The sequence below is a fragment of the Heterodontus francisci genome, unplaced genomic scaffold (genome assembly GCF_036365525.1).
Source record: "Heterodontus francisci isolate sHetFra1 unplaced genomic scaffold, sHetFra1.hap1 HAP1_SCAFFOLD_484, whole genome shotgun sequence".
NCBI classification, from domain to species: Eukaryota; Metazoa; Chordata; class Chondrichthyes; order Heterodontiformes; family Heterodontidae; genus Heterodontus; species Heterodontus francisci.
In genome coordinates, this window is record NW_027141664.1 from 193,812 (window position 1) to 215,630 (window position 21,819).

The 21,819-nt window shown below is 49.6% G+C and overlaps 1 protein-coding gene across 1 annotated transcript in view; it reads right to left on the bottom strand.

Moving 5' to 3' along the window:
• The window catches only part of LOC137364330 (dynein axonemal heavy chain 6-like), a 1,069,890-nt gene that overhangs the window by 120,844 nt on the left and 927,227 nt on the right, over positions 1-21,819 (bottom strand). The window contains exon 31 of the mRNA XM_068027612.1: positions 3,767-3,930. Within this exon, the coding sequence (XP_067883713.1) occupies positions 3,767-3,930 (164 nt within the window). The remainder of the gene's footprint in view (positions 1-3,766; positions 3,931-21,819) is intronic.

The window sequence follows — 21,819 nt, forward strand, 5'->3', positions numbered from 1 at the left end:
CGGAGGGTCAGTACTGAGGGTGTGCTGCACTGTCAGAGGGTCAGTACTGAGGGAGCGCTGCACTGTCAGAGGGTCAGTACTGAGAGAGCGCTGCACTGTCGGAGGGTCAGTACTGAGAGAGCGCCGCACTGTCAGTGGGTCAGTACTGAGGAAGTTCTGCACTGTCGGAGGGTCAGTACTGAGAGAGTGCTGCACTGTCAGAAGGTCAGTACTGAGAGAGCGCTGCTCTGTCAGAGGGTCAGTACTGAGGGAGTGCCGCACTGTCGGTGGGTCAGTGCTGAGGGAGTGCTGCACTGTCGGTGGGTCAGTACTGAGGAAGTTCTGCACTGTCAGAGCGTCAGTACTGAGGGAGTGCTGCACTGTCGGTGGGTCAGTACTGAGGGCGTTCTGCACTGTCGGAGGGTCAGTACTGAGGGAGTGCCGCACTGTCGGTGGGTCAGTACTGAGGAAGTTCTGCACTGTCGGAGGGTCAGTACTGAGAGAGTGCTGCACTGTCAGAGGGTCAGTACTGAGAGAGCGCTGCTCTGTCAGAGGGTCAGTACTGAGGGAGTGCCGCACTGTCGGTGGGTCAGTGCTGAGGGAGTGCTGCACTGTCGGTGGGTCAGTACTGAGGAAGTTCTGCACTGTCAGAGCGTCAGTACTGAGGGAGTTCTGCACTGTCAGAGGGTCAATACTGAGGGAGTGCTGCACTGTCGGTGGGTCAGTACTGAGGTAGTTCTGCACTGTCAGAGCGTCAGTACTGAGGGAGTGCTGCACTGTCGGAGGGTCAGTACTGAGGGTGTTCTGCACTGTCGGTGGGTCAGTACTGAGGGAGTGCCGCACTATCGGTGGGTCAGTACTGAGGGAGTGCTGCACTGTCAGAGGGTCAGTACTGAGGAAGTGCTGCACTGTCGGAGGGTCAGTACTGAGGGAGTGCTGCACTGTCAGAGGGTCAGTACTGAGGGAATGCTGCACTGTCGGAGGGTCAGTACTGAGGGAGTGCTGCACTGTCGGAGGCTCAGTACTGAGGAAGTGCTGCACTGTCGGAGGGTCAGTACAGAGGGAGCGCCACACTGTAGGAGGGGTTAGGGGGGTGAGGGCTGAGGGGTGGGGGGTTGTGTGAGTAGGGCAGTGAGGGGTGGGGGGCTTTTAGGGTTGGGGATGTGGGGTGGTGGGGTACTGGGGTTGGGGTTGTGGGGGTGATGGGGGCTATGGGGGTGGGGTTGTGGGGTTGTGGGGGTGGGTTTGTGTGGGTGGGGTTTTGGGGGTGAGGTTGTGGGGGTAATGTGGGGTTGTGGGGGTAATGTGGGGTTGTGGGGTGATTGGGGTTGTGGGGGTGGTGTTGAGGTTGTGGGGGTGGTGTTGTGGGAGTAAGGTGGGGTTGTGGGGGTGAGGTTGTGAAGGTAGGGTGGGGTTGTGTGGGTGGGGTTGTGGGGGTGGGGTTGTGAAGGTAGGGTGGGGTTGTGGGGGTGGGGTTGTGGGGGTGGGGTTGTGAAGGTAGGGTGGGGTTGTGGGGTGTGGTTGTGGGGGTGATTGGGGTTGTGGGGGTGAGGTTGTGAAGGTAGGGTGGGGTTGTGTGGGTGGGGTTGTGGGGGTGGGGTTGTGAAGGTAGGGTGGGGTTGTGGGGTGTGGTTGTGGGGGTGATTGGGGTTGTGGGGGTGAGGTTGTGAAGGTAGGGTGGGGTTGTGGGGTGTGGTTGTGGGGGTGATTGGGGTTGTGGGGGTGAGGTTGTGAAGGTAGGGTGGGGTTGTGGGGTGTGGTTGTGGGGGTGATTGGGGTTGTGGGGGTGAGGTTGTGAAGGTAGGGTGGGGTTGTGTGGGTGGGGTTGTGGGGGTGGGGTTGTGAAGGTAGGGTGGGGTTGTGGGGTGTGGTTGTGGGGGTGATTGGGGTTGTGGGGGTGAGGTTGTGAAGGTAGGGTGGGGTTGTGTGGGTGGGGTTGTGGGGGTGGGGTTATGAAGGTAGGGTGGGGTTGTGTGGGTGGGGTTGTGGGGGTGGGGTTGTGAAGGTAGGGTGGGGTTGTGTGGGTGGGGTTGTGGGAGTGGGGTTGTGAAGGTAGGGTGGGGTTGTGTGGGTGGGGTTGTGGGAGTGGGGTTGTGAAGGTAGGGTGGGGTTGTGAGGGTGGGGTTGTGGGGGTGGGGTTATGAAGGTAGGGTGGGGTTGTGTGGGTGGGGTTGTGGGGGTGGGGTTGTGAAGGTAGGGTGGGGTTGTGTGGGTGGGGTTGTGGGAGTGGGGTTGTGAAGGTAGGGTGGGGTTGTGGGGGTGTGGTTGTGGGGGTGATTGGGGTTGTGGGGGTGAGGTTGTGAACGTAGGGTGGGGTTGTGGGGGTGGTGTTGTGGGAGTAAGGTGGGGTTGTGGGGGTGAGGTTGTGAAGGTAGGGTGGGGTTGTGGGGTGGGGTTGTGGGGGTAAGGTGGGGTTGTGGGGTTGGTGTTGGGGTTGTGGGGGTGATTGGGGATGTGGGAGTAAGGTGGGGTTGTGGGGGTGGAGGTGGGGTTGTGGGGTTGGTGTTGGGGTTGTGGGGGTGATTGGGGTTGTGGGGTTGGTGTTGGGGTTGTGGGGGTGATTGGGGTTGTGGGAGTAAGGTGGGGTTGTGGGGGTGGAGGTGGGGTTGTGGGGGTGTGGTTGTGAAGGTAGGGTGTGGTTGTGGGGGTGAGGTGGGGTTGTGGGGTTGGTGTTGAGGTTGTGGGGGTGATTGGGGTTGTGGGAGTAAGGTGGGGTTGTGGGGTGAGGTTGTGAAGGTAGGGTGGGGATGTGGGGGTGATTGGGGTTGTGGGGGTGGGGTTGAGGTTGTGGGGGTGGGGTTGTGAAGGTAGGGTGGGGATGTGGGGGTGATTGGGGTATGGGGGTGGGGTTGAGGTTGTGGGGGTGGGGTTGTGAAGGTAGGGTGGGGATGTGGGGGTGATTGGGGTTGTGGGGGTGGGGTTGAGGTTGTGGGGGTGGGGTTGTGGGAGTAAGGTGGGGTTGTGGGGTTGGTGTTGAGGTTGTGGGGTGGGGTTGTGGGAGTAAGGTGGGGTTGTGGGGGTGGAGGTGGGGTTGTGGGGGTGTGGTTGTGAAGGTAGGGTGGGGTTGTGGGAGTAAGGTGGGGTTGTGGGGGTGAGGTTGTGAAGGTAGGGTGGGGTTGTGGGAGTAAGGTGGGGTTGTGGGGTTGGTGTTGGGGTTGTGGGGGTGATTGGGGTTGTGGGAGTAAGGTGGGGTTGTGGGGTGAGGTTGTGAAGGTAGGGTGGGGATGTGGGGGTGATTGGGGTTGTGGGGGTGGGTTTGAGGTTGTGGGGGTGGGGTTGTGAAGGTCGGGTGGGGATGTGGGGGTGATTGGGGTTGTGGGGGTGGGTTTGAGGTTGTGGGGGTGGGGTTGTGAAGGTAGGGTGGGGATGTGGGGGTGATTGGGGTTGTGGGGGTGGGGTTGAGGTTGTGGGGGTGGGGTTGTGAAGGTAGGGTGGGGATGTGGGGGTGATTGGGGTTGTGGGGGTGGGGTTGAGGTTGTGGGGGTGGGGTTGTGAAGGTAGGGTGGGGATGTGGGGGTGATTGGGGTTGTGGGGGTGGGGTTGAGGTTGTGGGGGTGGGGTTGTGAAGGTAGGGTGGGGATGTGGGGGTGGAGTTGCAGGGTGGAGTGGGGGGAGTGGGTGCAGTCTGTCTCTTTCTGCCTAGACAGGAGGCTGTTGCTGTTCACCAGTGAGATCTGTCACTTTCTATTCCGAGCCGGACTGTCTCCTTGGGTCGAAAGCAGAGACATGGTGGTAGAGCCTGGGCCCTGGATATTGTAACTACACAGTGCACAAAGCAGAGCCTCACCTTTGACCGAGTTAACATATGCTGTCCAGGTGGGTAATGCCAGCAGGTGGGCCAGGTTCATCAAAGTGTCATCGGATCCGTGCATGAATTCCACTGTTTCTGGCAACTTCTTCAGTAACCCCTCGGCTTTCTCCAACACTATTTCATCTTGGCTCCTTTGCTCTCTGAAAACCAACAACCACAGTCTCAACAACTATTTGTGGCCATTTTCTGGTTTGGAGCCTATCGAACTGGTAAACCACTGTCTGATCATATACAAAGGAGGTCCCACTGAGTAACACATGGGGTATTATCACTAAACATAGGCATCAACGCAATACTCTGAAATCCCTTCATCACCGAGCCTCCACCTCCACCATCCTTTACCCCACGTCCCCAATCCCACAGCCGCCCATGACCATCTGGCCATCCTTCGCAACCCCAGACCTCCCTCCCTGACTCCTGAACCTCACCCTTATCCCTCAACCTCAAACTGACCCTGAACTCCTCACTGACCCCAAAACTCCATACCCGCTATACCCTCCCCACCCTGATCCTCCTCCTCGACCCCAAATCCGAGCACTCACTGACACCTAATCTCCTACCCTGACCTTTGACCCCTCACTGACACCCAACCTCCCACCCCGACCTTCAACCCTTCACTGACAGCCAATCTCCCAACCCGACCTTCTACCTCTCACTAACATTTAATCTCCCACCCCGACCTCCGACCCCTCACTAACATTCAATCTCCCACCCCGACCTCCGACCCCTCACTAACATTCAATCTCCCACCCCGACCTGCGACCCCTCACTGACACTCAATCTCCCACCCCGACCTTCAATCCCTTACTAACACTCAATCTCCCACCCCGACCTCCGACCCCTCACTGACACTCAATCTCCCACCCCGACCTTCAATCCCGCACTAACACTCAATCTCCCACCCCGACCTCCGACCCCTCACTAATATTCAATCTCCCACCCCGACCTGCGACCCCTCACTAACATTCAATCTCCCACCCCGACCTTCAACCCCTCACTAACACTCAATCTCCCACCCCGACCTTCAATCCCTCACTAACACTCAATCTCCCACCCCGACCTCCGACCCCTCACTGACACTCAATCTCCCACCCCGACCTCCGACCCCTCACTGACACTCAATCTCCCACCCCGACCTGCGACCCCTCACTAACATTCAATCTCCCACCCCGACCTTCAATCCCGCACTAACACTCAATCTCCCACCCCGACCTCCGACCCCTCACTAACATTCAATCTCCCACCCCGACCTGCGACCCCTCACTAACATTCAATCTCCCACCCCGACCTTCAACCCCTCACTGACACTCAATCTCCCACCCCGACCTCCGACCCCTCACTAACATTCAATCTCCCACCCCGACCTCCGACCCCTCACTAACATTCAATCTCCCACCCCGACCTCCGACCCCTCACTGACACTCAATCTCCCACCCCGACCTTCAATCCCTCACTAACACTCAATCTCCCACCCCGACCTCCGACCCCTCACTGACATTCAATCTCCCACCCCGACCTCCGACCCCTCACTGACACTCAATCTCCCACCCCGACCTTCAATCCCTCACTAACACTCAATCTCCCACCCCGACCTCCGACCCCTCACTAACATTCAATCTCCCACCCCGACCTCCGACCCCTCACTAACATTCAATCTCCCACCCCGACCTCCGACCCCTCACTGACACTCAATCTCCCACCCCGACCTTCAATCCCTCACTAACACTCAATCTCCCACCCCGACCTCCGACCCCTCACTAACATTCAATCTCCCACCCCGACCTTCAACCCCTCACTGACACTCAATCTCCCACCCCGACCTTCAATCCCTCACTAACACTCAATCTCCCACCCCGACCTCCGACCCCTCACTAACATTCAATCTCCCACCCCGACCTTCAATCCCTCACTGACACTCAATCTCCCACCCCGACCTCCGACCCCTCACTGACACTCAATCTCCCACCCCGACCTTCAATCCCTCACTAACATTCAATCTCCCACCCCGACCTCCGACCCCTCACTAACACTCAATCTCCCACCCCGACCTCCGACCCCTCACTAACATTCAACATTCAATCTCCCTCCCCGACCTCTGACCCTCCTTACCGACCCACTCCTCGACACACACTGTTCATCCCTGACCCTCATTCTCAACACCCCTCCTGAATCCTGACTGCCCTTACCAAATCCTGACTCTCCTTCCCAAAGTGCAATCCACCTCGCTGATCCCCGCTCCTCCCTGACACCTGATCCCCGCTCCTCCCTGACACCTGATCCCGGCTCCTCCCTGACACCTGATCCCGGCTCCTCCCTGACACCTGATCCCCGCTCCTCCCTCACACCTGATCCGCGCTCCTCCCTGACACCTGATCCCGGCTCCTCCCTGACACCTGATCCCCGCTCCTCCCTGACACCCGATCCCCGCTCCTCCCTGACACCCGATCCCCGCTCCTCCCTGACACCTGATCCCCGCTCCTCCCTGACACCTGATCCCGGCTCCTCCCTGACACCTGATCCCGGCTCCTCCCTGACACCTGATCCCCGCTCCTCCCTGACACCTGATCCCGGCTCCTCCCTGACACCTGATCCCGGCTCCTCCCTGACACCTGATCCCGGCTCCTCCCTGACACCCGATCCCCGCTCCTCCCTGACACCCGATCCCCGCTCCTCCCTGATACCTGATCCCCGCTCCTCCCTGACACCTGATCCCCGCTCCTCCCTGACACCTGATCCCGGCTCCTCCCTGACACCTGATCCCGGCTCCTCCCTGACACCTGATCCCGGCTCCTCCCTGACACCTGATCCCCGCTCCTCCGTGACACCTGATCCCGACTCCTCCCTGACACCTGATCCCGGCTCCTCCCTGACACCTGATCCCCGCTCCTCCCTGACACCTGATCCCCGCTCCTCCCTGACACCTGATCCCCGCTCCTCCCTGACACCTGATCCCGGCTCCTCCCTGACACCTGATCCCGGCTCCTCCCTGACACCTGATCCCGGCTCCTCCCTGACACCTGATCCCCGCTCCTCCGTGACACCTGATCCCGACTCCTCCCTGACACCTGATCCCCGCTCCTCCCTGACACCTGATCCCGGCTCCTCCCTGACACCTGATCCCCGCTCCTCCCTGACACCTGATCCCGGCTCCTCCCTGACACCTGATCCCGGCTCCTCCCTGACACCTGATCCCCGCTCCTCCCTGACACCTGATCCCCGCTCCTCCTTGACACCTGATCCCCGCTCCTCCCTGACACCTGATCCCGGCTCCTCCCTGACACCTGATCCCGGCTCCTCCCTGACACCTGATCCCCGCTCCTCCCTGACACCTGATCCCCGCTCCTCTCTGACACCTGATCCCCGCTCCTCCCTGACACCTGATCCCCGCTCCTCCCTGACACCTGATCCCCGCTCCTCCCTGACACCTGATCCCCGCTCCTCCCTGACACCTGATCCGCGCTCCTCCCTGACACCTGATCCCGGCTCCTCCCTGACACCTGATCCCCGCTCCTCCCTGACACCTGATCCCCGCTCCTCCCTGACACCTGATCCCGGCTCCTCCCTGACACCTGATCCCCGCTCCTCCCTGACACCTGATCCCCGCTCATCCCTGACACCTGATCCCGGCTCCTCCCTGACACCTGATCCCGGCTCCTCCCTGACACCTGATCCCCGCTCCTCCCTGACACCTGATCCGCGCTCCTCCCTGACACCTGATCCGCGCTCCTCCCTGACACCTGATCCCGGCTCCTCCCTGACACCTGATCCCCGCTCCTCCCTGACACCTGATCCCCGCTCCTCCCTGACACCTGATCCCGGCTCCTCCCTGACACCTGATCCCGGCTCCTCCCTGACACCTGATCCCCGCTCCTCCCTGACACCTGATCCCGGCTCCTCCCTGACACCTGATCCCGGCTCCTCCCTGACACCTGATCCCCGCTCCTCTCTGACACCTGATCCCCGCTCCTCCCTGATACCTGATCCCCACTCCTCCCTGACACCTGATCCCCGCTCCTCCCTGACACCTGATCCCGGCTCCTCCCTGACACCTGATCCCCGCTCCTCTCTGACACCTGATCCCCGCTCCTCTCTGACACCTGATCCCCGCTCCTCCCTGACACCTGATCCCCGCTCCTCCCTGACACCTGATCCCGGCTCCTCTCTGACACCTGATCCCCGCTCCTCCCTGATACCTGATCCCCACTCCTCCCTGACACCTGATCCCCACTCCTCCCTGACACCTGATCCCGGCTCCTCCCTGACACCTGATCCCCGCTCCTCTCTGACACCTGATCCCCGCTCCTCCCTGACACCTGATCCCCGCTCCTCCCTGACACCTGATCCCGGCTCCTCCCTGACACCTGATCCCGGCTCCTCCCTGACACCTGATCCCGGCTCCTCCCTGACACCTGATCCCCGCTCCTCCCTGACACCTGATCCGCGCTCCTCCCTGACACCTGATCCCCGCTCCTCCCTGACACCTGATCCCCGCTCCTCCCTGACACCTGATCCCGGCTCCTCCCTGACACCTGATCCCCGCTCCTCCCTGACACCTGATCCCGGCTCCTCCCTGACACCTGATCCCGGCTCCGCCCTGACACCTGATCCCCGCTCCTCCCTGACACCTGATCCCGGCTCCTCCCTGACACCTGATCCCGGCTCCTCCCTGACACCTGATCCCCGCTCATCCCTGACACCTGATCCCGGCTCCTCCCTGACACCTGATCCCCGCTCCTCCCTGACACCTGATCCCCGCTCCTCCCTGACACCTGATCCCGGCTCCTCCCTGACACCTGATCCCGGCTCCGCCCTGACACCTGATCCCCGCTCCTCCCTGACACCTGATCCCAAGAGCCAGACCCAAATCCAACTCTCCCCTTCTGCACCCGGTTAATGTCGAGTAACAGGAGCACTGGTTAATAGTCAGTAATGGCAGAACAGGTTAATGGTCAGTGACAGGAGAACAGGTTAATGGTCAATGACAGGAGCACTGGTTAATGGTCAGTGACAGGAGCACTGGTTAATGGTCAGTGACAGGAGAACAGGTTAATGCTCAGTGACAGGAGAACAGGTTAATGGTCAATGACAGGAGCACTGGTTAATGGTCAGTGACAGGTGAACAGGATCATGGTCAGTAACAGGAGCACTGGTCAATGGTCAGTGACAGGAGAACAGGTTAATGGTCAGTGACAGGAGCACTGGTTAATGGTCAGTGACAGGAGCACTGGTTAATAATCAGTAACAGGGGCACTGGTTAATGGTCAGTGACAGGAGAACAGGTTAATGGTCAGTGACAGGAGCACTGGTTAATGGTCAGTGACAGGAGCACTGGTTAATGGTCAGTGACAGGAGCACTGGTTAATGGTCAGTGACAGGTGAACAGGATCATGGTCAGTAACAGGAGCACTGGTTAATAATCAGTAACAGGGGCACTGGTTAATGGTCAGTAACAGGGGCACTGGTTAATGGTCAGTGACAGGAGAACAGGTTAATGGTCAGTGACAGGAGCACTGGTTAATGGTCAGTGACAGGAGCACTGGTTAATGGTCAGTGACAGGAGAACAGGTTAATGGTCAGTGACAGGAGCACTGGTTAATGGTCAGTGACAGGAGAACAGGTTAATGGTCAGTGACAGGAGCACTGGTTAATGGTCAGTGACAGGTGAACAGGATCATGGTCAGTGACAGGAGCACTGGTTAATGGTCAGTGACAGGAGCACTGGTTAATGGTCAGTGACAGGAGCACTGGTTAATGGTCAGTGACAGGTGAACAGGATCATGGTCAGTAACAGGAGCACTGGTTAATAATCAGTAACAGGGGCACTGGTTAATGGTCAGTAACAGGGGCACTGGTTAATGGTCAGTGACAGGAGAACAGGTTAATGGTCAGTGACAGGAGCACTGGTTAATGGTCAGTGACAGGAGCACTGGTTAATGGTCAGTGACAGGAGAACAGGTTAATGGTCAGTGACAGGAGCACTGGTTAATGGTCAGTGACAGGAGCACTGGTTAATGGTCAGTGACAGGAGAACAGGTTAATGGTCAGTGACAGGAGCACTGGTTAATGGTCAGTGACAGGTGAACAGGATCATGGTCAGTAACAGGAGCACTGGTTAATAATCAGTAACAGGGGCACTGGTTAATGGTCAGTAACAGGGGCACTGGTTAATGGTCAGTGACAGGAGAACAGGTTAATGGTCAGTGACAGGAGAACAGGTTAATGGTCAGTGACAGGAGCACTGGTTAATAGTCAGTAATAGGAGCACTGGTTAATGGTCAGTGACAGGAGCACTGGTTAATGGTCAGTGACAGGAGAACAGGTTAATGGTCAGTGACAGGAGAACAGGTTAATGGTCAGTGACAGGAGCACTGGTTAATAGTCAGTAATAGGAGCACTGGTTAATGGTCAGTAATAGGAGAACAGGTTAATAGTCAGTGACAGGAGCACTGGTTAATGGTCAGTGACAGGTTAACAGGATCATGGTCAGTAACAGGAGCACTGGTTAATAATCAGTAACAGGGGCACTGGTTAATGGTCAGTAATAGGAGAACAGGTTAATAGTCAGTAACAGGGGCACTGGTTAATGGTCAGTAACAGGAGAACAGGTTAATAGTCAGTAATGGCAGAACAGGTTAATGGTCAGTGACAGGAGAACAGGATCAAGGTCAGTGACAGGAGCACTGGTTAGTGGTCAGTGACACGTGAACAGGTTAATGGTCAGTGACAGGAACACTGGTTAATGGTCAGTAATAGGAGAACAGGTTAATAGTCAGTAACAGGAGCACTGGTTAATGGTCAGTAACAGGAGAACAGGTTAGTGGTCAGTGACACGTGAACAGGTTAATGGTCAGTGACAGGAACACTGGTTAATGGTCAGTAACAGGTGAACAGGGTAATGGTCAGTAACAGGAGCACTGGTTAATGGTCAGTAATAGGAGAACAGGTTAATGGTCAGTCACAGGAGGACAGGTTAATGTCAGTGACAGGAGGACTGGTTTATGGTCAGTAATAGGAGGACAGGATAATAGTCAGTAATAGGAGCACTGGTTAATAATCGTCAGTGACAGGAGGACTGGTTAATGGTCAGTAATAGGAGCACTGGTTTATGGTCAGTAATAGGAGGACAGGATAATAGTCAGTAATAGGAGCACTGGTTAATAATCGTCAGTGACAGGAGGACTGGTTAATGGTCAGTAATAGGAGCACTGGTTAATGGTCAGTAATAGGAGGACAGGATAATAGTCAGTAATAGGAGCACTGGTTAATAATCGTCAGTGACAGGAGGACTGGTTAATGGTCAGTAATAGGAGGCTGGTTAATAATGGTCAGTGACAGGAGGACTGGTTAATGGTCAGTAATAGGAGAACAGGTTAATGGTCAGTAATAGGAGCACTGGTTAATAATGGTCAGTAACTGGAGGACAGGTTAATAGTCAGTAATAGGAGAACAGGTTAATGGTCAGTAATAGGAGCACTGGTTAATAGTCAGGAATAGGAGCACTGGTTAATAGTCAGTAATAGGAGCACTGGTTAATAGTCAGTAATAGGGGCACTGGTTAATAATGGTCAGTGACAGGAGGACAGGATAATAGTCCGTAATAGGAGAACAGGTTAATGGTCAGTAATAGGAGAACAGGTTAATGGTCAGTAATAGGAGCACTGGTTAATAGTAAGTAATAGGAGCACTGGTTAATAGTCAGGAATAGGAGAACAGGTTAATGGTCAGTGACAGGAGCACTGGTTAATAGTCAGTAATAGGAGAACAGGTTAATAGTCAGTGACAGGAGCACTGGTTAATAGTAAGTAATAGGAGCACTGGTTAATAGTCAGGAATAGGAGAACAGGTTAATGGTCAGTGACAGGAGCACTGGTTAATAGTCAGTAATAGGAGAACAGGTTAATAGTCAGTGACAGGAGCACTGGTTAATAGTCAGTAACAAGAGCACTGGTTAATAGTAAGTAATAGGAGAACAGGTTAATGGTCAGTGACAGGAGCACTGGTTAATAGTCAGTAATAGGAGAACAGGTTAATGGTCAGTGACAGGAGCACTGGTTAATAGTCAGGAATAGGAGAACAGGTTAATGGTCAGTGACAGGAGCACTGGTTAATAGTCAGTAATAGGAGAACAGGTTAATGGTGAGTGACAGGAGCACTGGTTAATAGTCAGTAATAGGAGAACAGGTGAATGGTCAGTGACAGGAGCACTGGTTAATAGTCAGTAACAAGAGCACTGGTTAATAGTAAGTAATAGGAGAACAGGTTAATGGTGAGTGACAGGAGCACTGGTTAATAGTCAGTAATAGGAGAACAGGTTAATGGTCAGTGACAGGAGCACTGGTTAATAGTCAGTAATAGGAGAACAGGTTAATGGTGAGTGACAGGAGCACTGGTTAATAGTCAGTAATAGGAGAACAGGTTAATGGTCAGTGACAGGAGCACTGGTTAATAGTCAGTAATAGGAGAACAGGTTAATGGTGAGTGACAGGAGCACTGGTTAATAGTCAGTAATAGGAGAACAGGTTAATGGTCAGTGACAGGAGCACTGGTTAATAGTCAGGAATAGGAGAACAGGTTAATAGTCAGGAATAGGAGAACAGGTTAATGGTCAGTAACAAGAGCACTGGTTAATAGTAAGTAATAGGAGAACAGGTTAATGGTCAGTGACAGGAGCACTGGTTAATAGTCAGTAATAGGAGAACAGGTTAATGGTCAGTGACAGGAGCACTGGTTAATAGTAAGTAATAGGAGCACTGGTTAATAGTCAGGAATAGGAGAACAGGTTAATGGTCAGTAACAAGAGCACTGGTTAATAGTAAGTAATAGGAGAACAGGTTAATGGTCAGTGACAGGAGCACTGGTTAATAGTAAGTAATAGGAGCACTGGTTAATAGTCAGGAATAGGAGAACAGGTTAATGGTCAGTGACAGGAGCACTGGTTAATAGTAAGTAATAGGAGCACTGGTTAATAGTCAGGAATAGGAGAACAGGTTAATGGTCAGTAACAAGAGCACTGGTTAATAGTAAGTAATAGGAGAACAGGTTAATGGTCAGTGACAGGAGCACTGGTTAATAGTAAGTAATAGGAGCACTGGTTAATAGTCAGGAATAGGAGAACAGGTTAATGGTCAGTGACAGGAGCACTGGTTAATAGTCAGGAATAGGAGAACAGGTTAATGGTCAGTGACAGGAGCACTGGTTAATAGTCAGTAACAAGAGCACCGGTTAATAGTCAGTAATAGGAGAACAGGTTAATAGTCAGTAACAAGAGCACTGGTTAATAGTCAGTAATAGGAGAACAGGTTAATGGTCAGTGACAGGAGCACTGGTTAATAGTCAGTAACAAGAGCACCGGTTAATAGTCAGTAATAGGAGAACAGGTTAATAGTCAGTAACAAGAGCACTGGTTAATAGTCAGTAATAGGAGAACAGGTTAATGGTCAGTGACAGGAGCACTGGTTAATGTCAGTAATAGGAGAACAGGTTAATGGTCAGTGACAGGAGCACTGGTTAATAGTAAGTAATAGGAGAACAGGTTAATAGTCAGTGACAGGAGCACTGGTTAATAGTAAGTAATAGGAGAACAGGTTAATGGTCAGTGACAGGAGCACTGGTTAATAGTCAGTAATAGGAGAACAGGTTAATGGTCAGTAACAAGAGCACTGGTTAATAGTCAGTAACAAGAGCACCGGTTAATAGTCAGTAATAGGAGAACAGGTTAATGGTCAGTGACAGGAGCACTGGTTAATAGTCAGTAACAAGAGCACCGGTTAATAGTCAGTAATAGGAGAACAGGTTAATAGTCAGTAACAAGAGCACTGGTTAATAGTCAGTAATAGGAGAACAGGTTAATGGTCAGTGACAGGAGCACTGGTTAATAGTCAGTAACAAGAGCACCGGTTAATAGTAAGTAATAGGAGAACAGGTTAATGGTCAGTGACAGGAGCACTGGCTAATAGTCAGTAACAAGAGCACTGGTTAATAGTCAGTAATAGGAGAACAGGTTAATGGTCAGTGACAGGAGCACTGGTTAATAGTCAGTAACAAGAGCACTGGTTAATAGTAAGTAATAGGAGAACAGGTTAATGGTCAGTGACAGGAGGACTGGTTAATAGTCAGTAATAGGAGAACAGGTTAATGGTCAGTGACAGGAGGACTGGTTAATAGTCAGTAATAGGAGAACAGGTTAATGGTCAGTGACAGGAGCACTGGTTAATAGTCAGTAACAAGAGCACTGGTTAATAGTAAGTAATAGGAGAACAGGTTAATGGTCAGTGACAGGAGCACTGGTTAATAGTCAGTAATAGGAGAACAGGTTAATAGTCAGTAACAAGAGCACTGGTTAATAGTCAGTAATAGGAGAACAGGTTAATGGTCAGTGACAGGAGCACTGGTTAATAGTCAGGAATAGGAGCACTGGTTAATGGTCAGTGACAGGAGCACTGGTTAATGTCAGTAATAGGAGAACAGGTTAATAGTCAGTAACAAGAGCACTGGTTAATAGTCAGTAATAGGAGAACAGGTTAATGGTCAGTGACAGGAGCACTGGTTAATAGTCAGGAATAGGAGAACAGGTTAATGGTCAGTGACAGGAGCACTGGTTAATAGTCAGTAATAGGAGAACAGGTTAATGGTCAGTGACAGGAGCACTGGTTAATAGTCAGGAATAGGAGCACAGGTTAATGGTCAGTAACAAGAGCACTGGTTAATGTCAGTAATAGGAGAACAGGTTAATGGTCAGTGACAGGAGCACTGGTTAATAGTAAGTAATAGGAGAACAGGTTAATAGTCAGTGACAGGAGCACTGGTTAATAGTAAGTAATAGGAGAACAGGATAATGGTCAGTAACAAGAGCACTGGTTAATAGTCAGTAACAAGAGCACTGGTTAATAGTAAGTAATAGGAGAACAGGTTAATGGTCAGTGACAGGAGGACTGGTTAATAGTCAGTAATAGGAGAACAGGTTAATGGTCAGTGACAGGAGCACTGGTTAATAGTCAGTAATAGGAGAACAGGTTAATGGTCAGTGACAGGAGCACTGGTTAATAGTCAGTAATAGGAGAACAGGTTAATGGTCAGTGACAGGAGCACTGGTTAATAGTCAGTAATAGGAGAACAGGTTAATGGTCAGTGACAGGAGCACTGGTTAATAGTCAGTAATAGGAGAACAGGTTAATGGTCAGTGACAGGAGCACTGGTTAATAGTCAGTAATAGGAGAACAGGTTAATGGTCAGTAACAAGAACACTGGTTAATAGTCAGTAATAGGAGAACAGGTTAATGGTCAGTAACAAGAGCACTGGTTAATAGTCAGTAATAGGAGAACAGGTTAATGGTCAGTGACAGGAGCACTGGTTAATAGTCAGTAATAGGAGAACAGGTTAATGGTCAGTAACAAGAGCACTGGTTAATAGTCAGTAATAGGAGAACAGGTTAATGGTCAGTGACAGGAGCACTGGTTAATAGTCAGTAATAGGAGAACAGGTTAATGGTCAGTGACAGGAGAACAGGTTAATAGTAAGTAATAGGAGAACAGGTTAATGGTCAGTAACAAGAGCACTGGTTAATAGTCAGTAATAGGAGAACAGGTTAATGGTCAGTGACAGGAGCACTGGTTAATAGTCAGTAATAGGAGAACAGGTTAATGGTCAGTGACAGGAGCACTGGTTAATAGTAAGTAATAGGAGAACAGGTTAATGGTCAGTGACAGGAGCACTGGTTAATAGTCAGGAATAGGAGAACAGGTTAATGGTCAGTAACAAGAGCACTGGTTAATAGTAAGTAATAGGAGAACAGGTTAATGGTCAGTGACAGGAGCACTGGTTAATAGTCAGGAATAGGAGCACTGGTTAATAGTCAGTAACAAGAGCACTGGTTAATGGTCAGTGACAGGAGCACTGGTTAATAGTCAGTAACAAGAGCACTGGTTAATAGTAAGTAATAGGAGAACAGGTTAATGGTCAGTGACAGGAGCACTGGTTAATAGTCAGTAATAGGAGAACAGGTTAATGGTCAGTGACAGGAGCACTGGTTAATAGTCAGTAATAGGAGAACAGGTTAATGGTCAGTGACAGGAGCACTGGTTAATAGTCAGTAATAGGAGAACAGGTTAATGGTCAGTGACAGGAGCACTGGTTAATAGTCAGTAACAAGAGCACTGGTTAATAGTAAGTAATAGGAGAACAGGTTAATGGTCAGTGACAGGAGCACTGGTTAATAGTCAGTAATAGGAGAACAGGTTAATAGTCAGTGACAGGAGCACTGGTTAATAGTCAGTAATAGGAGAACAGGTTAATGGTCAGTGACAGGAGCACTGGTTAATAGTCAGTAATAGGAGAACAGGTTAATGGTCAGTGACAGGAGCACTGGTTAATAGTCAGTAATAGGAGAACAGGTTAATGGTCAGTGACAGGAGCACTGGTTAATAGTCAGTAATAGGAGAACAGGTTAATGGTCAGTGACAGGAGCACTGGTTAATAGTCAGTAACAAGAGCACTGGTTAATAGTAAGTAATAGGAGAACAGGTTAATGGTCAGTGACAGGAGCACTGGTTAATAGTCAGTAACAAGAGCACTGGTTAATAGTCAGTAATAGGAGAACAGGTTAATGGTCAGTGACAGGAGCACTGGTTAATAGTAAGTAATAGGAGAACAGGTTAATGGTCAGTGACAGGAGCACTGGTTAATAGTCAGTAATAGGAGAACAGGTTAATGGTCAGTGACAGGAGCACTGGTTAATAGTAAGTAATAGGAGAACAGGTTAATGGTCAGTGACAGGAGCACTGTTAATAGTAAGTAATAGGAGAACAGGTTAATGGTCAGTGACAGGAGCACTGGTTAATAGTCAGTAATAGGAGAACAGGTTAATGGTCAGTGACAGGAGCACTGGTTAATAGTAAGTAATAGGAGAACAGGTTAATGGTCAGTGACAGGAGCACTGGTTAATAGTCAGTAATAGGAGAACAGGTTAATGGTCAGTGACAGGAGCACTGGTTAATAGTCAGTAATAGGAGAACAGGTTAATGGTCAGTGACAGGAGCACTGGTTAATAGTCAGTAACAAGAGCACTGGTTAATAGTAAGTAATAGGAGAACAGGTTAATGGTGAGTGACAGGAGCACTGGTTAATAGTCAGTAATAGGAGAACAGGTTAATGGTCAGTGACAGGAGCACTGGTTAATAGTCAGTAATAGGAGAACAGGTTAATGGTCAGTGACAGAAGGACTGGTTAATAGTCAGTAATAGGAGAACAGGTTAATGGTCAGTGACAGGAGGACTGGTTAATAGTCAGTAATAGGAGAACAGGTTAATGGTCAGTGACAGGAGGACTGGTTAATAGTCAGTAATAGGAGAACAGGTTAATGGTCAGTGACAGGAGCACTGGTTAATAGTAAGTAATAGGAGAACAGGTTAATGGTCAGTGACAGGAGCACTGGTTAATAGTCAGTAATAGGAGAACAGGTTAATGGTCAGTGACAGGAGCACTGGTTAATAGTCAGTAATAGGAGAACAGGTTAATGGTCAGTGACAGGAGGACTGGTTAATAGTCAGTAATAGGAGAAAAGGTTAATGGTCAGTGACAGGAGGACTGGTTAATAGTCAGTAATAGGAGAACAGGTTAATGGTCAGTGACAGGAGCACTGGTTAATAGTCAGTAACAAGAGCACTGGTTAATAGTAAGTAATAGGAGAACAGGTTAATGGTCAGTGACAGGAGCACTGGTTAATAGTCAGTAACAAGAGCACCGGTTAATAGTAAGTAATAGGAGAACAGGTTAATGGTCAGTGACAGGAGCACTGGTTAATAGTCAGTAATAGGAGAACAGGTTAATGGTCAGTGACAGGAGGACAGGTTAATAGTCAGTAACAAGAGCACTGGTTAATAGTCAGTAATAGGAGAACAGGTTAATGGTCAGTGACAGGAGCACTGGTTAATAGTAAGTAATAGGAGAACAGGTTAATGGTCAGTGACAGGAGCACTGGTTAATAGTAAGTAATAGGAGAACAGGTTAATGGTCAGTGACAGGAGCACTGGTTAATAGTAAGTAATAGGAGAACAGGTTAATGGTCAGTGACAGGAGCACTGGTTAATAGTCAGTAATAGGAGAACAGGTTAATGGTCAGTGACAGGAGCACTGGTTAATAGTCAGTAATAGGAGAACAGGTTAATGGTCAGTGACAGGAGCACTGGTTAATAGTAAGTAATAGGAGAACAGGTTAATGGTCAGTGACAGGAGCACTGGTTAATAGTCAGTAATAGGAGAACAGGTTAATGGTCAGTGACAGGAGCACTGGTTAATAGTAAGTAATAGGAGAACAGGTTAATGGTCAGTGACAGGAGCACTGGTTAATAGTAAGTAATAGGAGAACAGGTTAATGGTCAGTGACAGGAGCACTGGTTAATAGTCAGTAATAGGAGAACAGGTTAATGGTAAGTGACAGGAGCACTGGTTAATAGTCAGTAATAGGAGAACAGGTTAATGGTCAGTGACAGGAGCACTGGTTAATAGTCAGTAATAGGAGAACAGGTTAATGGTCAGTGACAGGAGCACTGGTTAATAGTAAGTAATAGGAGAACAGGTTAATGGTCAGTGACAGGAGCACTGGTTAATAGTCAGTAATAGGCGAACAGGTTAATGGTCAGTGACAGGAGCACTGGTTAATAGTCAGTAATAGGAGAACAGGTTAATGGTCAGTGACAGGAGCACTGGTTAATAGTAAGTAATAGGAGAACAGGTTAATGGTCAGTGACAGGAGCACTGGTTAATAGTCAGTAATAGGAGAACAGGTTAATGGTCAGTGACAGGAGCACTGGTTAATAGTCAGTAATAGGAGAACAGGTTAATGGTCAGTGACAGGAGCACTGGTTAATAGTCAGTAATAGGAGAACAGGTTAATGGTCAGTGACAGGAGCACTGGTTAATAGTCAGTAACAAGAGCACTGGTTAATAGTAAGTAATAGGAGAACAGGTTAATGGTCAGTGACAGGAGCACTGGTTAATAGTCAGTAATAGGAGAACAGGTTAATAGTCAGTGACAGGAGCACTGGTTAATAGTCAGTAATAGGAGAACAGGTTAATGGTCAGTGACAGGAGCACTGGTTAATAGTCAGTAATAGGAGAACAGGTTAATGGTCAGTGACAGGAGCACTGGTTAATAGTAAGTAATAGGAGAACAGGTTAATGGTCAGTGACAGGAGCACTGGTTAATAGTCAGTAATAGGAGAACAGGTTAATGGTCAGTGACAGGAGCACTGGTTAATAGTCAGTAACAAGAGCACTGGTTAATAGTAAGTAATAGGAGAACAGGTTAATGGTCAGTGACAGGAGCACTGGTTAATAGTCAGTAACAAGAGCACTGGTTAATAGTCAGTAATAGGAGAACAGGTTAATGGTCAGTGACAGGAGCACTGGTTAATAGTAAGTAATAGGAGAACAGGTTAATGGTCAGTGACAGGAGCACTGGTTAATAGTCAGTAATAGGAGAACAGGTTAATGGTCAGTGACAGGAGCACTGGTTAATAGTAAGTAATAGGAGAACAGGTTAATGGTCAGTGACAGGAGCACTGTTAATAGTAAGTAATAGGAGAACAGGTTAATGGTCAGTGACAGGAGCACTGGTTAATAGTCAGTAATAGGAGAACAGGTTAATGGTCAGTGACAGGAGCACTGGTTAATAGTAAGTAATAGGAGAACAGGTTAATGGTCAGTGACAGGAGCACTGGTTAATAGTCAGTAATAGGAGAACAGGTTAATGGTCAGTGACAGGAGCACTGGTTAATAGTCAGTAATAGGAGAACAGGTTAATGGTCAGTGACAGGAGCACTGGTTAATAGTCAGTAACAAGAGCACTGGTTAATAGTAAGTAATAGGAGAACAGGTTAATGGTGAGTGACAGGAGCACTGGTTAATAGTCAGTAATAGGAGAACAGGTTAATGGTCAGTGACAGGAGCACTGGTTAATAGTCAGTAATAGGAGAACAGGTTAATGGTCAGTGACAGAAGGACTGGTTAATAGTCAGTAATAGGAGAACAGGTTAATGGTCAGTGACAGGAGGACTGGTTAATAGTCAGTAATAGGAGAACAGGTTAATGGTCAGTGACAGGAGGACTGGTTAATAGTCAGTAATAGGAGAACAGGTTAATGGTCAGTGACAGGAGCACTGGTTAATAGTAAGTAATAGGAGAACAGGTTAATGGTCAGTGACAGGAGCACTGGTTAATAGTCAGTAATAGGAGAACAGGTTAATGGTCAGTGACAGGAGCACTGGTTAATAGTCAGTAATAGGAGAACAGGTTAATGGTCAGTGACAGGAGGACTGGTTAATAGTCAGTAATAGGAGAAAAGGTTAATGGTCAGTGACAGGAGGACTGGTTAATAGTCAGTAATAGGAGAACAGGTTAATGGTCAGTGACAGGAGCACTGGTTAATAGTCAGTAACAAGAGCACTGGTTAATAGTAAGTAATAGGAGAACAGGTTAATGGTCAGTGACAGGAGCACTGGTTAATAGTCAGTAACAAGAGCACCGGTTAATAGTAAGTAATAGGAGAACAGGTTAATGGTCAGTGACAGGAGCACTGGTTAATAGTCAGTAATAGGAGAACAGGTTAATGGTCAGTGACAGGAGGACAGGTTAATAGTCAGTAACAAGAGCACTGGTTAATAGTCAGTAATAGGAGAACAGGTTAATGGTCAGTGACAGGAGCACTGGTTAATAGTAAGTAATAGGAGAACAGGTTAATGGTCAGTGACAGGAGCACTGGTTAATAGTAAGTAATAGGAGAACAGGTTAATGGTCAGTGACAGGAGCACTGGTTAATAGTAAGTAATAGGAGAACAGGTTAATGGTCAGTGACAGGAGCACTGGTTAATAGTCAGTAATAGGAGAACAGGTTAATGGTCAGTGACAGGAGCACTGGTTAATAGTCAGTAATAGGAGAACAGGTTAATGGTCAGTGACAGGAGCACTGGTTAATAGTAAGTAATAGGAGAACAGGTTAATGGTCAGTGACAGGAGCACTGGTTAATAGTCAGTAATAGGAGAACAGGTTAATGGTCAGTGACAGGAGCACTGGTTAATAGTAAGTAATAGGAGAACAGGTTAATGGTCAGTGACAGGAGCACTGGTTAATAGTAAGTAATAGGAGAACAGGTTAATGGTCAGTGACAGGAGCACTGGTTAATAGTCAGTAATAGGAGAACAGGTTAATGGTAAGTGACAGGAGCACTGGTTAATAGTCAGTAATAGGAGAACAGGTTAATGGTCAGTGACAGGAGCACTGGTTAATAGTCAGTAATAGGAGAACAGGTTAATGGTCAGTGACAGGAGCACTGGTTAATAGTAAGTAATAGGAGAACAGGTTAATGGTCAGTGACAGGAGCACTGGTTAATAGTCAGTAATAGGCGAACAGGTTAATGGTCAGTGACAGGAGCACTGGTTAATAGTCAGTAATAGGAGAACAGGTTAATGGTCAGTGACAGGAGCACTGGTTAATAGTAAGTAATAGGAGAACAGGTTAATGGTCAGTGACAGGAGCACTGGTTAATAGTCAGTAATAGGAGAACAGGTTAATGGTCAGTGACAGGAGCACTGGTTAATAGTAAGTAATAGGAGAACAGGTTAATGGTCAGTGACAGGAGCACTGGTTAATAGTCAGTAATAGGAGAACAGGTTAATGGTCAGTGACAGGAGAACAGGATCATGGTCAGTAACAGGAGCACTGGTTAATGGTTATTAACAAGGGTGCTGATTAATGGTCAGTAACAAAGGTGCTGGTTAATGGTCAGTAACAAGGGTGCTGGTTAATGGTCAGTGACAGGGTGCTGGTTAATGGTCAGTGACAGGATACTGGTTCATGGTTATTAACAAGGGTGCTGATTAATGGTCAGTAACAAGGGTACTGGTTAATGGTCAGTGACAGGATACTGGTTAATGGTTTGTGACAGGATACTGGTTAATGGTTATTAACAAGGGTGCTGATTAATGGTCAGTAAAAAGGGTGCTGGTTAATGGTCAGTAACAAGGGTGCTGGTT